Source organism: Lynx canadensis, chromosome A2, assembly GCF_007474595.2.
Source record: "Lynx canadensis isolate LIC74 chromosome A2, mLynCan4.pri.v2, whole genome shotgun sequence".
Classification (NCBI taxonomy): Eukaryota; Metazoa; Chordata; class Mammalia; order Carnivora; family Felidae; genus Lynx; species Lynx canadensis.
This window is the reverse complement of record NC_044304.2, coordinates 108829274-108848607: the sequence shown is the minus strand read 5'-3', so window position 1 is coordinate 108848607 and position 19334 is coordinate 108829274. Positions and strand designations below refer to the sequence as shown.

General features: G+C 39.5%; 1 protein-coding gene across 1 annotated transcript in view; it reads left to right on the top strand.

Annotated features, from left to right (window-relative positions):
• The first annotated feature begins 10374 nt into the window (after positions 1-10374).
• The window catches only part of CRPPA (CDP-L-ribitol pyrophosphorylase A), a 322296-nt gene continuing 313336 nt past the window's right edge, over positions 10375-19334 (top strand). The window contains exon 1 of the mRNA XM_030308046.1: positions 10375-10622. Coding sequence (XP_030163906.1) covers positions 10375-10622 — 248 coding nt within the window. The remainder of the gene's footprint in view (positions 10623-19334) is intronic.

Below are 19334 nucleotides of genomic sequence, written 5' to 3'. Positions count from 1 at the left end.
GGGCTTGAACCCACGAGACGTGAGATCATGACCCGAGCTAAGTTGGACGCTTAACTGACTGTGCCACCGAGGTGCCCCCAAACACGTTAAACACTTTTAAAAAACTTGTTCAAATTTCAACAACAAAGACCGTTAAAAATGGAGTCCTGGTGAAATTTGGTGGAATAGTTCATCATATGAGGGAGCTCACTTTCAATTTGTTTATATTACACCTCGGTTCAAGGAGAGTTGTGGTGGCTTATGTCAGAAAATGTTTGACATGAAAATTAAGAAATAATAGAAAATGTTGAAGTCTGGTATCAAAATGAGGAAGTGGTAATATTTGGGAAAAAAATGTAATTTGTGCTCTAGAATGACAACGTAAGAGCCATCATTCGTGACGAAAAGAAATCTTGATTTCTAAGGCATATTGTAGTTTTCAATGCCTTCTTTGCTTAGCTCATCTCATTGTATCCAGGAGTGTTTGCTGTGGGAGATACTGCTCACCGTTCACTGAAGTGAATGTTTATCATCGCCTTTTGTCAAGATTGGTAGTAGGAACCAAACCGCACTATGAAGAATACTGAACACAAATTGAAAACTTTGGCTTCTCCTTCAGAGGTCAGCAGAGTTTAGACAGACCTGGCATTATAGCCCACCACTTCTTTTTTTTTATTTATTTTTAATTTTTTTATAGCCCACCACTTCTTTTGTCAAGTCACTAATTTTAGGTTCCGCATCAGTAAAAAGGCAGCACAGCAGTGATAAGCTTTGTTTCATAAAAGCAGCTGTGAGGTCTGAAAGCATTATTGATATAAGCACATAATACTGTGTCTTGCATGTAATCCATATAGTTAACTATAATTATTCATCAAGTCTATAGAACCACAGAGGAAAGGTGCACCTATCCCTTGATTCAGTGCTCAATCCATTATGCAAGCCAGGCCAGATTTTCGAAAAATTATATACAATTTTCGTTGTATATAGTCGAGTATAGCGACTGCCTACAGAGGGGCTCTTGAGAATAAGAACTTCCAAGCTCTCACCTCAGTATCTGATTCAGCATTTGCACCAGTAAAAACCCTACAGACGATTTTGATGGGTAGCCTGTCTGAGAGCTACTAATCTATATTATGTTCCAAGAAGGCCCTGGACCTGCTTTTAACCTCTCAAGTTTCCAGCTTATCAGCTGCCTTTGCCTTAGTTGCTGTTATTACTATGGGGGTCTCTGCTTCCACTTGCCGTGGGATCAGAAGTTTAAATACATAGGCAGAAAAAGTTACGTGCCTCTCCCACACCATCTGATTTCCCTATCTGTTGATACTTCCACTGTTTTCTGGCTGACACATTTACGTATAAACGTGTCACTTACTCTTTGCAAAATTTGGAACTGGAGAGAATACTCCCAAAACTGCTTAATCATGGCATACATGATTTCAAAAGAGAGGCCTGATTCAGACAAACAGGGTAGTTGAAACAGGACCCCATGTCCATATGAAAAAATTAGGCAACTGCATTATTTTTCTCCAAGTGTTACCACCAAGGTGTTATTTATAAAAAAAAAAAGAAAATGGGAACCAGAATGTTTCATTCTGTTGAAACAAGTTTGTATCTCTGTAATGGATATTGGACGCTTTGGCTCCCTTTCCAAGATCGTGTACGTTTAGCATTCAGAAATCCCTGGTTGGCTGAGTCTATAACTTGTAGGTGAAGAAAATAAAAGTCCATATAATTTTTGTAGAAATGGCTCTTTTGTAGAATAAATGACCAGCACAAATTGTAACAGAGCTTACAATTTTCAATTTTGGAGTAAGAAAAGTCACTTTTCAAATCGTTTATAGACTTTCAAAGAATTGTGTTTTTCATTGCTGTTATTGCAATTACGTCCTCATAGTTTTAGTTTTATTGAATTCTGAATTAGGAACATCATTTGAAATAGTTTTAAATGATTAAAGTTGAATTTAACACTTGTGATTGAAATTCAAAAATTGAAAGAAAACATAAACAATGAAGAACTGGGACCACTACCATTTTTCCCTGTAATAAAATGCTAGCGCACACAGTATAGTTCTGAGGAAACCTTCACTTATAAGAGAGACCCAAAGGTTGTCACATCTTGGAAATCAGTTTTTGGACGATCACTTGGTATATGTAACAATAGGACCTTTCGTAGCAGAAACAATTTCTTAGACATATACACACTTTGCTAATATCAGCCCTAGTTTTGGCTTTTATGAGGGCAAAGAACAGGGTTGTGGACAGTTATTGATAGCTTATAGTATAATCTGTAGAAACAAATTCCAGAGAGAAGATAGGGCCATACACATCACTGTGCATTTCTTTGACCACTTTCTCTTTTAGAAATTACTCTTTGAATCCTCTGCCCTGGTGTGGCCAGGAATCTATGGGGTCTGTAAATCTGAGTAGATGTTGCTCTAATCTAAAGACATGTGAATCCCTCAAATGGGTGATTGCTGCCTATAGAAGATTGTCTGCAAAGATGGTCATTACTAATTCCCCCATTCCCTGTGTGTGCTATTCTTTGCCTCAAGGTATAGAGCCATTTCCCCTCTTCTTGAATTTGGGCTGGTTTTGTGACTTCTTCTGACCAATAGAATGAGACAGAAGTAATGCTATGCCAGTCCTGGACATAGAGTCAAGAGGCCTAGTGGAGGGGCGCCTGGGTGGCTCAGTCAGTTAAGTGTTTGACTCTTGATTTTAGGTGGCTTAGTCAGTTAAGCGATTGACACTTTTTTTTTAACGTTTATTTTAGAGAGAGATAGAGAGTAAGAGAGAGAGACAGAGCATGAGTGGAGAAGGGACACAGAGAGAAAGACACAGGATCCGAAGCAGGCTTCAGGCTCCGAGCTGTCAGTATAGAGCTGGATTCAGGGCTTGAACTCATGAATTACAAGATCAAGGCCTGAGCCCTGTGTTGCCTCTGTGCTTACAGCAAGGAGCCTGCTTTGGATACTCTCTCTCCCTTTCTCTTTGCCCCTCCCCTGCTCTCTCTCTCTCTCTCTCTCTCTCTCACACACACACACACATACACGCACACGTGCTCTCTCTTTCTCTCAAATAAATAAATATTAAAAAAAAAGAGGCCTAGTAGAATCTACTTTTGATTTTTTAGAACCCATCTGGTATAGAAAGAAGGCCAGGGTATCTTGTTGGAGAAAGATCACGCGAAGAGAAATGAGATGCCCAGCCAGTAGCCAGCTCCAAGGCCCTAAACATATGAATGAGTCCATCTTGGATCCTTCTCCAGCCTCAGTTGAACTTCCCCAGTCAACCCTAAAGGAAAGAGAGATGAGCTGCTTTCATTCAGCCCACCCCAAATTCCTGGCCCACAGAATTGAGAGAAATAAAATGGTGTTATTTTAAGACACTAAGTTTTGGAATGGTTTGTTGTAAATCAATAGACACCTAGAAAAAAAGGTTAAGAAAGTTATAAAACATAATTCTTGTTCTTCAGACTTTAATATGATTTAGCAATAACATAGCACACTTATGTTTGACCATCCATTCAAAATAAGGACTAGAAAGTGTACCATTTTTAAGATTAGACTCTCACTGGCTTCATGTGTATGGTTTATTTCTTGACTTGCTATTATTTCCAGGCCTTGGGAATTTCCAGAGATACAATATCATGTTTTTAGATTATGATTCTGATATTTACTGAAATGGAAATATCTCAGCTTTTATTAGTTGCTATTCCCCAGGATAAAAGAGTTGGTTGGATTTTCATCACTTTGAAATACAGGTTTAGTTGGGTAGAAGGGCCTTAGTGTCATAACTCGAATAATCCCAGATGTTAGCAGCAGCCAGTGGAAATGGGAAATAAATTAAGGCCAGGTTACAGAATATTCCAGGGAGATCCAGGCATCAGAATTCACAGGCCTAGCACTGTGATTACATCTGTTTTTATGTGATTAATTTTTTCAGAGAAGTTATCCATCCATTAAATGGAGATCAGCCTTCTGGTTACTAAAGCTCTTCCAGTCAAACTGGGGTTCTCTTCCACCTTATGTCAAAGAGATGTGGAATTCTAAGCAGAGGTCAGTCCTAGGACCTAGGTCAATGGGTGTGGAGTTCAAGAAGAAGGTTTCCAGAAGGTAGGTACACCCTGTGAACACTAAGGCAGTTCTAGGCAATGAGACAAGTTCAAAAATGGAACCCTCTAACACGATGGAGCTACTTGTTCTTCTCTGGACTAGTAGAGTTAACTCCACAGGTGAAAGCCACAGATGAACTACTGGTCAGCAGAGCTGGTAGTGAGACACCCAATTCAGGAGATGGGAGAAAAAGGGAAAAGGGTCAGGAAGGCAAGATGCCAGGAGGGCCAAAGACAAACAGAAATGTGAACATTTGCCCAGGACCAGTGCTGGTTAGTTTGTGCATATTTTTATTATTGTACCATAGCAGCTAATAATAATCATATGTATTTTTGAAGTTAGGATAGAATAATTGTTAAAGAAAGATTTGACAAAAAGGGGAAGTGTTTTTCTTTTTAATCTTTTGTCAAAGTCCTGAGTTCTTTTAAGGAGCAGGATAGGAGAGGTAGAAGAAATATGAAGTTGGGGTGAGGAGGGTTAGTGCAAACTTAAAATTGAAACTTTTTCATTTGGGAGTAGTTTTAAGCATTCAGATGTTTCTGAAGACTAAGTGAAAATTGGTCTTCATGCATTTAAGTTTATAGCCATTGGCACATTTAACCTTTTTTCATTTATCCATTCTTTCACTTACGTCTTAAACCAATTAGTGGTAGCCATGGTCACAAATGGAAATATTTAATTTTTCTATTTAAGTTATTTCTATTCACATACAGCATAAACAACAGTGACCTAATTTCCACCTCTTTACGATCTGCCACAAGTTACTTCTACATGAAACATTGTCTTTCTGTTACCACTAAGCACTTCTTGTCCAAGCCTGTCTATTGTTCTCTTAACTAGAATTTCCAGCACTGTCCAAATTCTGTGTTCTTCTTGTCCTCGTCCTCTTTTCCCTCCTCCTCTTCATGTTTCCTTCTCCTCCTTCTTGTCTTTCCTCTTCCTTTTCTTCTTCCTTTTCTCCTTCTCCCCCTTCTCCTTCTCTTCCTCCTCCTCCCTGTCCTCCTTCTTCGTTAGCCCAGTGAATACCCATGCTAGAGAACAATGAAGCACTTTTTGATTTAATTTTATTTTTTATAAAAATTAGAAACTTTTTTACATCCTCACATCTGTTGGATGTCACTGAAGAGACTGTATTACCTCTCAGTCTTCTCTCTCTCTTCATGCCAGCTATCCCATTGGCCTCTCTGTACCTCTACCCCACCATAGTCCCTTTTGATCCATTAAGGTCAAGATTTGCTATCGTCATGGTTAAAGTATTATTAGGCAACGATGTCCCATATTCAGACTCTATTGGACAATTCACTTCTTATATTGATTCTGTGCTTTGCATGGTGATGGTGGTTGTGGTCATAATGTCACATTCAAATATCCACATTCTTCCTTTCTTACTGTGCAGAAGACAGTAATGACTGCATTTTCTGGAAGCATTTCTTTTCTTCTTTAAATCTTGTTTTAGTACTGAGTTGTAGTTAAAATGCATAGGGATAGCTGCTGCCAATATCTGACCTTGCACAAAAGCAAATCTTCCTTTTCTAACTGTTCTTTCTTTGATGATTCTGATTATTCTTCCCTTCAACAGATTATGAAAACTAGCCACCACCAATTCTAGACTAGTCATTTGTTTTCTAAACAAACTTTCAAAGACATCACCCCTCCCACATTCCTTCTGCATAGAAGTCATTCCCCTCTTTTAGTTTCTGAAGTTGTGTGGCATCCGACAGTAGAACCATGCCCTTTAGTTCTATGCACAGAAGCAGAATTCCAGGGAACAATTTCAATTCTGCTTAAGTTGTGATCCAAGATATGGCTTTTGGGGCTCTCAGAGGTGATTTGTTTTTAAATGACAGTTCTGTAGAAATACAAGGGGATGATTCATTTCTCTATTTCTCTAAAACGTCTCTTTTTCCCCGGTACTTAAATATTTTTTCCTTGTGTTTTCCTCCTTTTAAATTAACAAGGAAATAAGACATAACTGTTTTAATGGATTTCTTATGCAATTTTTATGTGGCATGTTTAATATACTACATGCCTTTTGCTTTAGGTCTTGAAATTAAATGCACTGAATATAAAGTGAATTGGGTGTCATTCTTTTTTTAATTCAATGTGTATTTAAGTCTGCTTCACGCTTAACATTGGAATCAACTAAGGAAGCATATTAAAAAAGGCAGATTTCTGGACATACTGCAGGTCTACTGAATCTAATTTTCTGTCATAAGGTGCCAATAATATGTTTTCTAAGATTATTATATAATATATAATATGCAAATGACATTATATAAAATACATAAGAAACACTGTATATGTTCACAATTGTCCACAACTGATTCTTATGACAAGTTAAACTTTAGTAATATTAATGATGTCAACTTTATCATTCAGTCCTAAGGCGATTCATCATTGTTTCCTTTTTTAGCTGTAATAGGAAAAACAAAGTAGACAGTTGTGACAGTTGATAATTAACTTTGTAAGATATATTGAGAAAATGAAAGATGATAATCTTGTTGTCATGTGGTGTTTAGTTTGAATTACCCACAGAAAGACCTCATTGTGGAGCATCATTTTTCTTACATATAAAAATGAGGTAAAGGTCAGGGGTTAATAGACTGTAGCATTTTCATAAGACACAATGGCAAAACAGAATTCATAGGCTGACACAAATGTTGGGGCTGGCCCTTGGTAGAACAATTATATATTTTGTTTGGCTCCTATTCCAACAGAATTAAAGGGTACACCATTAAGCTGTTCATTAGCATTTGTGAGCAACACCCCAAGTAACCTCTAGAATAGCTATTAAATAGTAAGTGTGTTTGGGGAGGAGGGGAATGACTGGCAGTGACAATTATACTTGAGTTAACAGTAAAAAAAAAATAAACTTCAGCTTGATCTAAAATTCAGTAATAATAATAATATCCCCAAGATAATCTCCCAGGGTACACTGACATGTAGAAACAAACAACAAAAGGTAGTTTTGGGTCTTTCAGATATACAGATGAGAGCCACTTCCATTTAATGGGCACTTCTATAAGCATTAAAAAAAGACATGTCAAAGTGAGTTTATAAAATTGTGGCATACATTTAACAAAGCTATGCTTTGAACAGTCACAGTACAATGAAACACATTTCATTATTCATAGGATAAAGGGTATTTTAAAAATCATAGTGCACTGTGGGTGTAGTTATGGGACATAAGTGAAGTCAAATGAACAGTCTTTTCTTTCGTTAGTCACATGAATATATTTCTAATTATGTGTAACTTCATTTGGAAATTAAGGTTAACATGTAAATTTGAAGGTTTTCCTGTGTATGAAATTGTTTTAGTTTCCTATGGTTGTTATAACAAATCACAAATTTAGTGGCCTAAAACAATACAATTTATTTTTTAAAGCTTGTCTATTTATTTTGAGAGAGAGAGATTGAGAGAGAGAAACATGCAGGGAAGGGGCAGAGAGGAGAGACAGAATCCCAAGCAGGCTTCGTCGAGCTGTCAGCACAGAGTCCTATGTGTCCTTGAACTCACAACTTGTGAGATCAAGACCAGAGTGGAGATCAAAAGTCGGACGCTTAACCGACTAAGCCACCTGGTGCCCAACGATACAAGTTTATTATCTTAGTGTTGTAGATGTGAGAAATTTCAAAATGTATTGGCTGGGCTATATTCTTCTGGAATCTCTAGTTGAAGACTTTGGTTCCTTCCTTTATCCAGTTTCTAGAAATTCCTGGAATCCTTGACTTATAGCTCTGTATTACTCTCACCTACAATTTCATCCTCGTACTTTTTAAATTCTGATCACTCTCTGATAAGGGCACTTGTGATTACATTGGGCACACCTGCATGATCCCGGCTCTGCTCCCCATCTCAAGATTTTTAAGTCAATCACAGCTGAAATGTTCCTTTTATATAAGGTCAGGTAACATATTCACAGGTTTCAGGGATTAGAACATGGGCGGCTTTGGGAAGCCAGTATTACGTACCACAGAAACCCAGATCAAAAACCACTCCAGAACTTTCCCCTTTGCATGCCCTGCATTGTAATGCATTTGGGATTTGTTTTTTCTAAACTTTTCAACTGATATCACAGACTGGTTATTACCAACGAACGGGTCACAGAGGATCTTACTTTCCAAGGTATGCACTTTTAGCTACTCATTTCAGAGAAAGTATTTTCGTAATGTGGCTGTTACAACTTGGTATAAAATTACATGGAAACTATATCTTTTACCCAAAGTACGCATAATAAGAAACTAATTACCTATATAAAAAGATACAGAAAAATGTTTCCCATACTGTGATAGACAAATGAACAGTCTGTCCTTTTCTTTCAATACAAGTCTTAAATGTTGTTAACATAAAGTATAAAAGATCTAAGGATTCATAGCAAACAGCAAAATTAATATCTTTGCTCTAAAACAATCAAATCAATAAAACAAGATTATTGTTAAAATTTATTAAGATTTATGTATAATTATATAGCAATTAAGACTTATTACTACGCTTTTTTTTTGCTGAAGATTAACAAAATGAAAACTAGCTTTAACTCCACTGTTAGATTAAAAAGGGAAGTTTAAGATCAATATTAATTGGAACAATTATTTGATTCGTTTTCCTGCCTCTGTATAGATTCCTTTATTCATTTATCCATCCAGTCAACAGGTATTAATTGAATTCCTAGTACAGGCCAGACACAGGTGTGGTGGTGATGGTACAAAGTCAGGTGTATTATGGTGGTTATTTTTCAGCTAAGAGTCAATGATCTGACAAACTGAAACTGTAACGGAGTTAAACATTAATTATAATAACAGTAATTTTTTGTTACTTTTGTATTGAAAGTACTTCTGCATTGAAACTTGAGTATTGAAAATACAGTTACATTGAATATATTAAAAACATGCTCAATCACTGATAAAAACAGATGGGAAAATCATATTTTAATTGTGTATGCTTTAATCTCAATTGGGAAAAATTAGTGAAAATACTGAGTTGGATGGGATATTATAAACTGATAATATTTTCAGCGCTTAAAAGATTCAATTTTTATGAATCTTGTATTAACTATTGTTGGTTGAAGATTGATAAATATGAATTAGAAAATATTTATTAGTATATACTTCAATTATCATTAACTTATGTATTGAATGAACTGATTGAATATTTTTTAAGCTTCTATTATATTCCAGGTGCTGGACATAGAACCCACACCAAAAAAGTAAAAACCCGACTCTCCTAGAGCTTACATTCCAGGGACCTAATACGATGGGCTCTGACATTCCAAATACTTCGATACATTTTTATGGTAAACATTGCCAGCAAGAATAGTACTAAGGGCAGTATACCTCCAGGCCTGGAATTCTTCAACTCTGGCTCTGCTTCTGTGCAAGGGCCTTACGGCAGTTCTGCCGTTAGAGGTGTAATTTTACACAGGTTACTTAAACATTACAACCTTTTTTCTTTATCTGTGTCAAAACAAAAAACCCAAACCAACAAAACCCCAGTAATAGCTGGGTTCTCCTGTAGATTAAATGAGCTAATGTGTGTCGCTTGTTCAGCAATTATTAGTATTACTGCTTTGGCTCTGTGGGTCCAAAACGTGCCTGCTCATTAGAATTACCTGGGGGTCTTTAAAAACATTCCCAAACTCAGGCCACACACCAGACTACTTAAATCCCAGTCTCTGAGCGTGGAACATAGGTGTCAGCAATTTCTGAGCTCCCCAGGTAGTTCCAATTTGCAGACAAATTTGGGATCCGTGGCAGTTTGGGTTAATATTTCATAACACTGCCCGGCCACCTGTCTTTTTCCAGGTGGAACCAGGAAATCTTACGAGCTTAATCAAAGTCAGAAATCGAGGTCTTTCTGTCCCCTCCTGTGACCTGAATCCAAATATCCTTAAGGGGAGAGGGACTGGGGGTGAGTCCTGACCTCTACAGCCTACGCAAAACTGTTAAGTTTAATGGGACCCGTAGGTTCCTACGGAGGGCTGACACTTCCACCCGAGGCGACCGCTGGGCCCGCCAGACAAGCGAGGAGGCGCGAAAACGCAGCCCGGCCGGGGGCGCTGGGCTCGTCGCTGAGGCCGCGGACGCCAAAGGAGGAAGCTCGGCAGCTGGAGCGTCCCCTGGGGACACGCAGCGGCCCGGACTCCGCGGCTCCGGTGGGCGCCGTCAGGCCTCCTCTGCCCTCCCCCCCGATCTTCCCGGTGACCCCAGCCGAGCGCCCGAGCGCAGCGGGGCGCTGTGGCCCGGGGCGAACCTGGCTGGCCGGCCGGCCGCGCCGCCCGCCGCCATGGAGCCCAGGCCCGCCGCGCCGCGGCCTCGCTTGTGCGACTCTCTCGGCGCGGACCAGACACCCTCGGCCTCTACGCCGAACGCGGCCCGGGCCGAGGCTCGGCCAGCTGCGCGCCGCGCTCCCGCAGTGGCTGCGGTGTTGCCGGCGGGGGGTAGTGGGGAGCGCATGGGCATCCCCACCCCGAAGCAGTTCTGTCCCGTCCTGGAGAGGCCGCTCATCAGCTACACGCTGCAGGCCCTGGAGAGGTAATGCGACGCAAGGCGCACCCCCGGTCCCCGGCCCGGCCTTCCGCTCCTGGTGCGGCCCGCCTAGGGCGGCCCGCGGCTCCTGCCCCTCGTGCTGCTTTCGCGCTGGCGCCTTCTCTCGGCGGACTGCGGGGCCGACTCCGCCCGCTCAATCCCTGGCTTGGGCTGCGTCCTCCCCTGCAATTCAGGGACCGGTGGTTCTGATCCTCTAACAGACCTGCACGCAAGAGGGGGCTGCCCCACAGACCCCTTTCGGTGCCCGGGCCGTCGACGTGGTGGTGGGGAGCCCGGCTCCTGGAGCTGGACTAAGGAGAGCATGGGTTGGAACGAAAAGGCATTTAGTTTTGACAGTGGCCCCACTGGGGCCTAATGACAAGCTCTTTCAGGAGTCTCCCTGCCCGTCTGCCTCTTTCTCAATCTCTGTTAATGTTTTGTGCTCTCCGTGCATGCGTGGATTGGAGTTTTACTCACACATCTCACTTCACGGGCCTTTGTTCACTTTATCCATTCATGTACATTAAATGAATATCTCTTAAGATCCTATGTTAATTACGAAGTGCTGAAGGTGGACGGAGGGACAAAACTTAATCCAAGGCTTTCACCGGTGGATATAGATTTAAGGGTGCGAAATTAAGGCCAATACGTGTGGAATTGGAGTGAGGACTAGAGGCGCAGTAGTGAGATGGAGAGGGGGTTTGTTAATTGTTTTAGCGCATAGTAGTATGATTGAGCGTGGGGTGAGTCTGGAGGGGTAGGAAGCAGGACAGTTGCACAGGTCCCTAGATGAGTTGCTATGGGTTGAAGCCAGTGTGGTGCTGTGATGGGATGTTAAACCTTGAAGTGAGTCCTTTGTGTCTCAAGAAGGATAACGTTATTTTAGTATATCCTTTGCAGGTGGCTTTCATGAAGACCAAGCTAATGAGTTGCTGCTAATTCAAGGCTGTTAGCCTATTACCCAGCAAAGCTCTTCTTCCTGTCCCATCATGCTTGCACACACCACAGAAGCCAAAGGGCCCAAAGTTGTGTTGGATATGGTTATGGAAGCGTGAAGAGTCATAACCACCCTTGATTAGGGTAATCAGGCCAGTGGTCACATCTGAACCTCAAACAAACATGGAAACAGTTCAGGTGCTTTCCCTACTCTTGTAGCCCACCTTTTCTCTGTGTATGAATCATGTAACTACAGTACTACAGTATGTTAGACCCCGTGACAACATAACTCCTTTATGTAGGTTATATTAAGGGACATAATGGATTTTGGCCAGCAGAACCTAATTGCTTAATAACTGGGTATAAGGGAATATAGTCTCTTGTACGTTCAGTTTTCTTTCCTATGAAGCAAATTAACATCAGCACGTTTGCATCTTCTGGGGTAGACTGAGATAGGTGGTTACTGGAAAAATCTTTTGAAGTAAAAATATTCTGGGAATGCCTTTTTTAATGGAAGATGAGGAACATGTGTTTTGTATTGCTAACAGCAGTGATAAAATTCTAATAGTAACTAAAGAAACCTCCATTTTGAAATCCATTGGAGATTATTTTTGTCACTATTAAAATGCCTGAAGAACTTAAGGGATGATTGCATTTGGGGTGTGTTTCAGGAAATCCTTGGAAATCTTGCATTACAGGGGTTTAGGTATGGGTGCTTCTTAGCCATTTGCTAAAGGAAGGGCATTCTCTTGACTGCTAATAGACTTCTTAGAGCATGGTGTTAAAAAGCCTAGGTTATTTCATCCTCTTGAATTATGCAAGTTCAATTAAGGAAAGGAGATGGAAGCATAAAATGTTGTATGAAATTCTTACGTTTTGCTCTTTGGCAAAATGATGCATGCTTACCACATATTAAAGGGGAAGCATCACTCTAATGCATCAGATCAGAAAAGATGTAATTGGGTGTCACCACTGTCAATCATCTAGATTATTTTAGGATAGTGTCAGCTCTCCTTGCCCTCTAATTTGATTTCAAAGTTCATTTGTCTCGCAGAAGTTAAGACTATTTTCTCAAGCTTTTTCCATCTCATTAATAGAGAGGTTGTTGGGGCGCCTGGGTGGCGCAGTCGGTTAAGCGTCTGACTTCAGCCAGGTCACGATCTCGCGGTCCGTGAGTTCGAGCCCCGCGTCGGGCTCTGGGCTGATGGCTCAGAGCCTGGAGCCTGTTTCCGATTCTGTGTCTCCCTCTCTCTCTGCCCCTCGCCCGTTCATGCTCTGTCTCTCTCTGTCCCAAAAATAAATAAACGTTGAAAAAAAAAATAGAGAGGTTGTTGTGAATAGTCTTTATTAGTTGATCTTGACTATGAAATTAAAGATACTCACTGACTGAAAAATGACCCTCATAGTTTGATCTGTCCTTTGGAATTTTGAACTGATAAAAAACTATGGCATACGAGAGACTTCACCTCTGAAGTCTGGTCCACAGCTCTTAAATTGGGATAGGGAAATGTAAAGAAATGTGGCTCATCTTTGTTTTAGTTAAATACAGGTTTAAATGGCATTATTTTCACTGTTGTATTTATCCACCCAAAGAGACTAAAAACAGTATAGTCACACAAGGGAAAATGAATGTAAGAAGAGCTGGAGTAGATAAAAGATGACAACAAAACATTGGAAGAACAGGATGGTAATCAATCAGACTTAACAGTCCCCAAGAAAATGGGAACAGCTGTGGAGAAGCAAGTTGGTTGAAGTCCCCAGATCTTGGAATGTTTCAGGAATCAGAGGTACAGGATGCTTCGGAAGGTGGGGTAGACAGCTCAAAACAAAACAAAATAAAAACAACTGGTGCAACCTTAAAAAGAAACAGTTAAACTCCTAGCTCACTATCAAAATACTTGAAGCTTATTTTCTGACTCAGCACAGCCAATGGCTGAGTGAAGGTTCCATGGCCATAGAGGAGTTGAGAGGAAGACTGCACTTTGTGGTGATGAGATCCTTAGCTTCTAAGGTCAACTCACGGGAGTTCCCCCCCCCCATTTTTTTTTTTAATGTTTTAATTTTTATTTTTGAGAGAGCAAACAGGGGAGGGGCAGAGAGAGAGAGAGAGAGAGAGAGAGAGAGAGAGAGAGTGGGAGACACAGAATCCAAAGCAGGTTCCAGGCTCTGAGCTGTCAGCATGGAGCCTGACACCAGCTCAAACTCACTGAGTGGTGAGGTCATGAGCTGAGCTGCAGTCAGATGCTTAACTGACTGAGCCACCTAGGCACCCTGAGTTGTTTTTTTTTTTTTGTTTTTTTGTTTTGTTTTGTTTTACTTTTTAAACAACATGGTACATATTAAAGCACCTGTTCTTAAATGACTGAAAAGTTAGAGGGGACCTTCAGAGAGTCTGTATTGTGAGTTGACTGAGACTCAGGATTGTTTTCAATTCAGGTGACATTGGGAAAATATTTTTTTCTAGTTTAGTCAAGTTCTGGTAGGCCATTGAAATATCTTTGTGTGTGTGTGTGTGTGTGTGTGTGTGTGTGTGTGTGTGTGTGTGTTGGGAGGCGGAGAGTGCCAGCAGTGGAGGGGGAAGAGAGAACCTTAAGCAGGCTCCGTGCTCAGTGCAGAGCCTAGCACAGACCCCGGGATCATGACCTGAGCTAAAAACAGGAGTCAGATGCTCAACTGACTGGGCCACCCAGGCACCCTGACATTTCTTAATTATTAAATGACATTCAAAAGACTCTCTGAACCTTCCCAAATCTGGGAGACGTTGGCTATGGCTCTATCTGGACAAAGTCTATCAGTCAGTTGTATGTGCATATATTTCCATTAAACATTGCATGTGTATGTATAAACCTATGTATGTTTATACATGTTTATATGCCACGTCTATTAAGATGATACAGCTGGTCGTTTGGATCTGTGCATTTGGGTTTAAAACAAAACTACTACTTGGTAGGTTGTATTAGGAACAAGAGTCTTTCAGAAGTTGATTAAAAATGTTTCTAGGATTTTGAAACTTTGCTTTTGGCCTTGTAGAGGGAATAGAAGTTTATTAAACCAAAGATTTACAATTTGAAGAGAGCTTTTTTTTTTGCCCCTCAGCATACTAACAAGGAACTGAGATCAAGGGTACTAGCGCCTTATGTAACTATTGATTTATGTATGACCAGAGTTTTTAAAAGAAATATTGCTCTAAGAAAACTTAGGTGGCCATGGTAGTGGTGGAGGCATAAAGCCCTGGCAGTTAAGTTGTAAAATACACTTTACAGATCAACTCTGCTCTTTTGCTGTCTAAAAAAATGTGTTCCCAGGTCTTATGTACGAAGTAAAAACCCCTGCCGTTAAGCTTACTTCGGGTTCCAAATATCTAAGGAAAGAAACTCATTAAGAATGGTTAATCTGGCTTAGCTGAATAACTAAAATGACAAATACAAGAAAAGTAAGACAAACACTGTCAAATACAAGGCAAACACTGGCCATGCTTCTTCAGATTCATGGTGATGGTGGGCTAGGAGTGGGAGTTCCTCTGCTGATACATTTGAACAAAGTCTGGCACAGCCTTCTGCATAGTTGGAGAAGTTTCTCAAGTTTTCTGTGGTAGAGGACACTGCCTAAAATGACTTGTTCCTCGATAGGGTTCACTGCCCATTGAAACTGTATTATAAACTGGCAGCCAGTATAAATCTCCTCTAGGAAGGAAATGGGTTGTCCCACTAATAAAAAGCATTGCAGACTTTGGATACTAATATATATCCTTATTAATGTGTTGGCATTCTAATTCAGGTTTCACTCTTAGTTTGGCTAATGTAAGTTAGTCAACATAAATGTGATAATGTCAGATGAATTTCAAAGAAAGCTGTTTTGTGGATTTGTATGTGTTGATCTTAAGGAGAGTAGATTTTTGTGGTTAAGTTGGGTTGCTTTCTTGCCACTTGGAAAATTAATGGAAGTCCAGTTTTAGAAACTGAGACTCCATGGTGTGTGTGTGTGTGTTGTCTGCTTTTTTTAAATTGAGGTATAATCGACATATTAGTTTCAGGTGTACAACGTAGTGATTCTGTATTTATATATATGTTTTTGTGTTCTATTTACTTTTTAAATCCTTCTTTTTCATCATGATGAATCCCCTTCACCTATTTCAGCCATTCTTCCCTCCCAGCTCCCCTCAGGTAATAATCAGTTGGTTTTGTAGAATTAAGAGTTGTTTTTTGGTTTGTCTCTTTTTTTTCCCCTTGTTTTGTTAAATTCCACATATGACTAAAGTCATGTGGTGTTTGCCCTTCTCTGACTAACTTATTTATACTCTCTTGATTTATCCATGTTTTTGCAAATGGAAAGATTACATTCTTCTTTATGGCTAATATTCCACTGCATGTATGTACCACTTCTTTATCCATTTGTCAGTTGATGGACGCTTGGACTGCTTCCATAGTTTGGCTGCTGTAAATAATGCTGCAATAAACATAGGGGTCCGTGCATACCTTTGAATTAGTGTTTTTGTATTCTTAGGGTAGATACCCAGCTGTGTGATTACTGGATCATAGGGTGGTTCTTTTTTAAATTTGAGGAACTTCCATACTGTTTTCTAGAGTGACTGCACCAGTTTGCTTTTCTACCAACAGTGCATGAGGCTTCTTTTTTTCCTGCGTCCTTGTCAACACTTGATGTTTTTTGTGTTTTTGATTTTAACCATTCTGACAAGTTTGAGGTGATACCTTATTGTAGTTTTGACTTACATTTCCCTGATGATAAGTGGTGTTGAGCATCTTTACATGTGTCTCTTGGCCATCTGTATGTTTTCCTTGGAGAAATGTGTGTTCATGTCTTGCCATTTTTAAATGCATTATTTATTTTTCGGTTGCTGAGTTTTCTAAGTTCTTTTTATATTTTGGATACTCTTTAACAGATGTCATTTGCAAACACTTTGTCCCATTCTGTAGGTTGACTTGTAGTTTTGTTGATTGTCTCCTTCACTGTGCAGAAACCTTTTATTTGGATGTTGTCCAAGTAGTTTATTTTTTGCTCTTCCCTTGCCTCAGAAGATATATCTAGAAAACTGTTGTTATGGTCAGTGTCAGAGAGATTACTGCCTGCCCTCTCTTGAAGTGTTTTTTAGGGCTTCGGGACTCACATTTAGGTCTTTAAACCATTTGAATTTACTTTTGTATATTGTGAAAGAAAGTGGTCCGTTTTCATTCTTTTGCATATATCTGTCCAGTTTTCCCAATACCATTTATCGAAGAGACTGTCTTTTCCCCCTTGTATGTATATTCATTCCTCTTTTGTCAAAGATTAATTGGCCATGTAATTGTGCATTTAATTCTGGGTTTTCTGTTTTATTGATCTATGTGTATTTTTATTCCAGTACTATACTGTGTTATTTTATTTTTAATATTTTATTTTTTAAAGTCCTCTCTATACCCAATATGGGGCTTGAATTTAGAACCCTGTTATCAAGAGTCAGATGCTTTACTGACTGAGCCAGCCAGGTGCCCCTGCACTCTTAATTACTACCACTGTGTAATATAATTTGAACTCTGGAATTTTGATAACTCCAGTTTTGTTTTTCATTTTCAAGATTGCTTTGGCTATTGGAGGTTTTGTGTGTATGTGTGTGTGTATGTGGTTCTATACTATTTTTAGGATTGTTTATTCAAGTTCTGTGAAAAATGCTGTTGGTATGTTGATAGCAATTGAATTAAATTTGTAGATGGCATTGGTAATACAGATGTTTTAACGATTTTTTTTTTCTTGGAACCTGTGAGCAAGGAATGTCTTTGCCTTTTTCTGTGTTGTCTTGAATTTCTTTCATCAGTGTTTTATAGTTTTCCAAGTACTGGTCTTTCACATTGAAATTTATTCCTAGGTACTTTATTGTTATGGTATGATTGTGAATGGGATTTTTGTCTTTTTTTTTTTTTAATTTTTTTTTTTTCAACGTTTATTTATTTTTGGGACAGAGAGAGACAGCATGAACGGGGGAGGGGCAGAGAGAGAGGGAGACACAGAATCGGAAACAGGCTCCAGGCTCTGAGCCATCAGCCCAGAGCCCGACGTGGGGCTCGAACCCACGGACCGCGAGATCGTGACCTGGCCGAAGTCGGACGCTTAACCGACTGCGCCACCCAGGCGCCCCGGGATTTTTGTCTTAATCTCACCTTCTGCTTCGTTATTAGTGTATAGTAATGCAGTAGATTTCTATACATTGATTTTGTGTCCTTGGACTTTACTGAATTCATTGGCCAATTTTAGTAGATTTTTGGTGGGATATTTAGGGTTTTCTATGTGTAGTATGATGTCATCTGCAAATAGTTTTACTCCTTCCTTACCAATTTGAATGCCTCTCATTTCTTTTTGTCTAAAGGCTGTAGCTAGGACTTCTAGTACTACATTGAATGAAAGTGGTGAGTGTGGACATCCCTGTTGCTGATGTTAGGGGGAAAGCTCTTAGTTTTGCCCCATTGAGTATGATGTTTGCTCATACAAGACCTTTATTATGTTGAGATGTGTTCCCTCTAGACCTATTTTGCAGAGATTTTGTTTTTGTTTTTAAATCATGAAGGGATGCTATACTTCGTCAAATGCTTTTTCTTTATCTATTGAAATGGTCATACAGTTTTTATACTTTGTCCTACAGATGTGCCATATCATTTTGATTATTTTGTGGATATTGAACCACTCTTGCATTCCAGGAATAAATCCCACTTGATCATGGTGTATGATCTTTTAAATACATTGTTGGATATGGTTTGCTAATATTATGAGGATTTTGCATCTATATTCATGAGAGATACTGGCCTGTACTCTTTTTTTTTTGTGGCGTCTGTATCTGGCTTTGGTATCAGAGTGATAATGGCCTCACAGAATGGATTTGGATGTTTCCCTTCCTCTTGTATTTTTTGAAATAGCTTGAGAAGAATAGATATTAACTCCCCTTTAAATGTTTGGTAGAATTCACCTGTGAAGGCATCTGGTCCTGGAGTTTTATTTTTGGGAAGTTTTTTGATTACTGATTGAATTTCATTGCTGGTGATTGGTCTGTTCAAATTTTCTACTTGATATTAATATTTGATATTGATGAATATTTTCATAATATTCTGTTAAAATTGTATTTCTGTGGTGTTATTTCTCCTTTTCCATAAATTTTTGTTACTTGGGTCATCTGTTAATTTTTTAAAATTTTCTTATTTGAGTCTTGCTAGAGGTTTATCTATTTCGTTGAGTTTTTTCAAAGAATCAGCTCCTGGTTTCATTGATCTGTTCTATTGCTTTTTTAGTTTTTATATTTTTATCTAAAACAATTTTTAAACATTTATTTATTTTTGAGACAGAGACCGAGCATGAATGGGGGAGGGTCAGAGGGAGGGAGACACAGAATCCGAAACAGGCTCCAGGCTCTGAGCTGTCAGCACAGAGCCCTACGCGGGGCTCGAACTCACGGACCACGAAATCATGACCTGAGCGGAAGTCGGTCGCTTAACCAACTGAGCCACCCAGGCTTCCCTATATTATTTATTTTTATTCAGCATATAGTTGGGTCTTGATTGTTTGTTTGTTTATTTATTTATTTATCGTGCCACCCTGTGTCTTTTCATTGGAGCACTTAGTCTATTCACATTCAAAGTAAGTACTGATAGATACGTGTTTATTGCCATTTTGTCACTTGTTTAGTGGTTGTTTCTGTATATTTTCTCTGATGCTTCCCTGATTGTATTTCATGATTTTTTGGCTTTCTTTGGTGATCTATTTCAAACCTTTTCTCGTTATTCTTTGCATATCTATTACCTG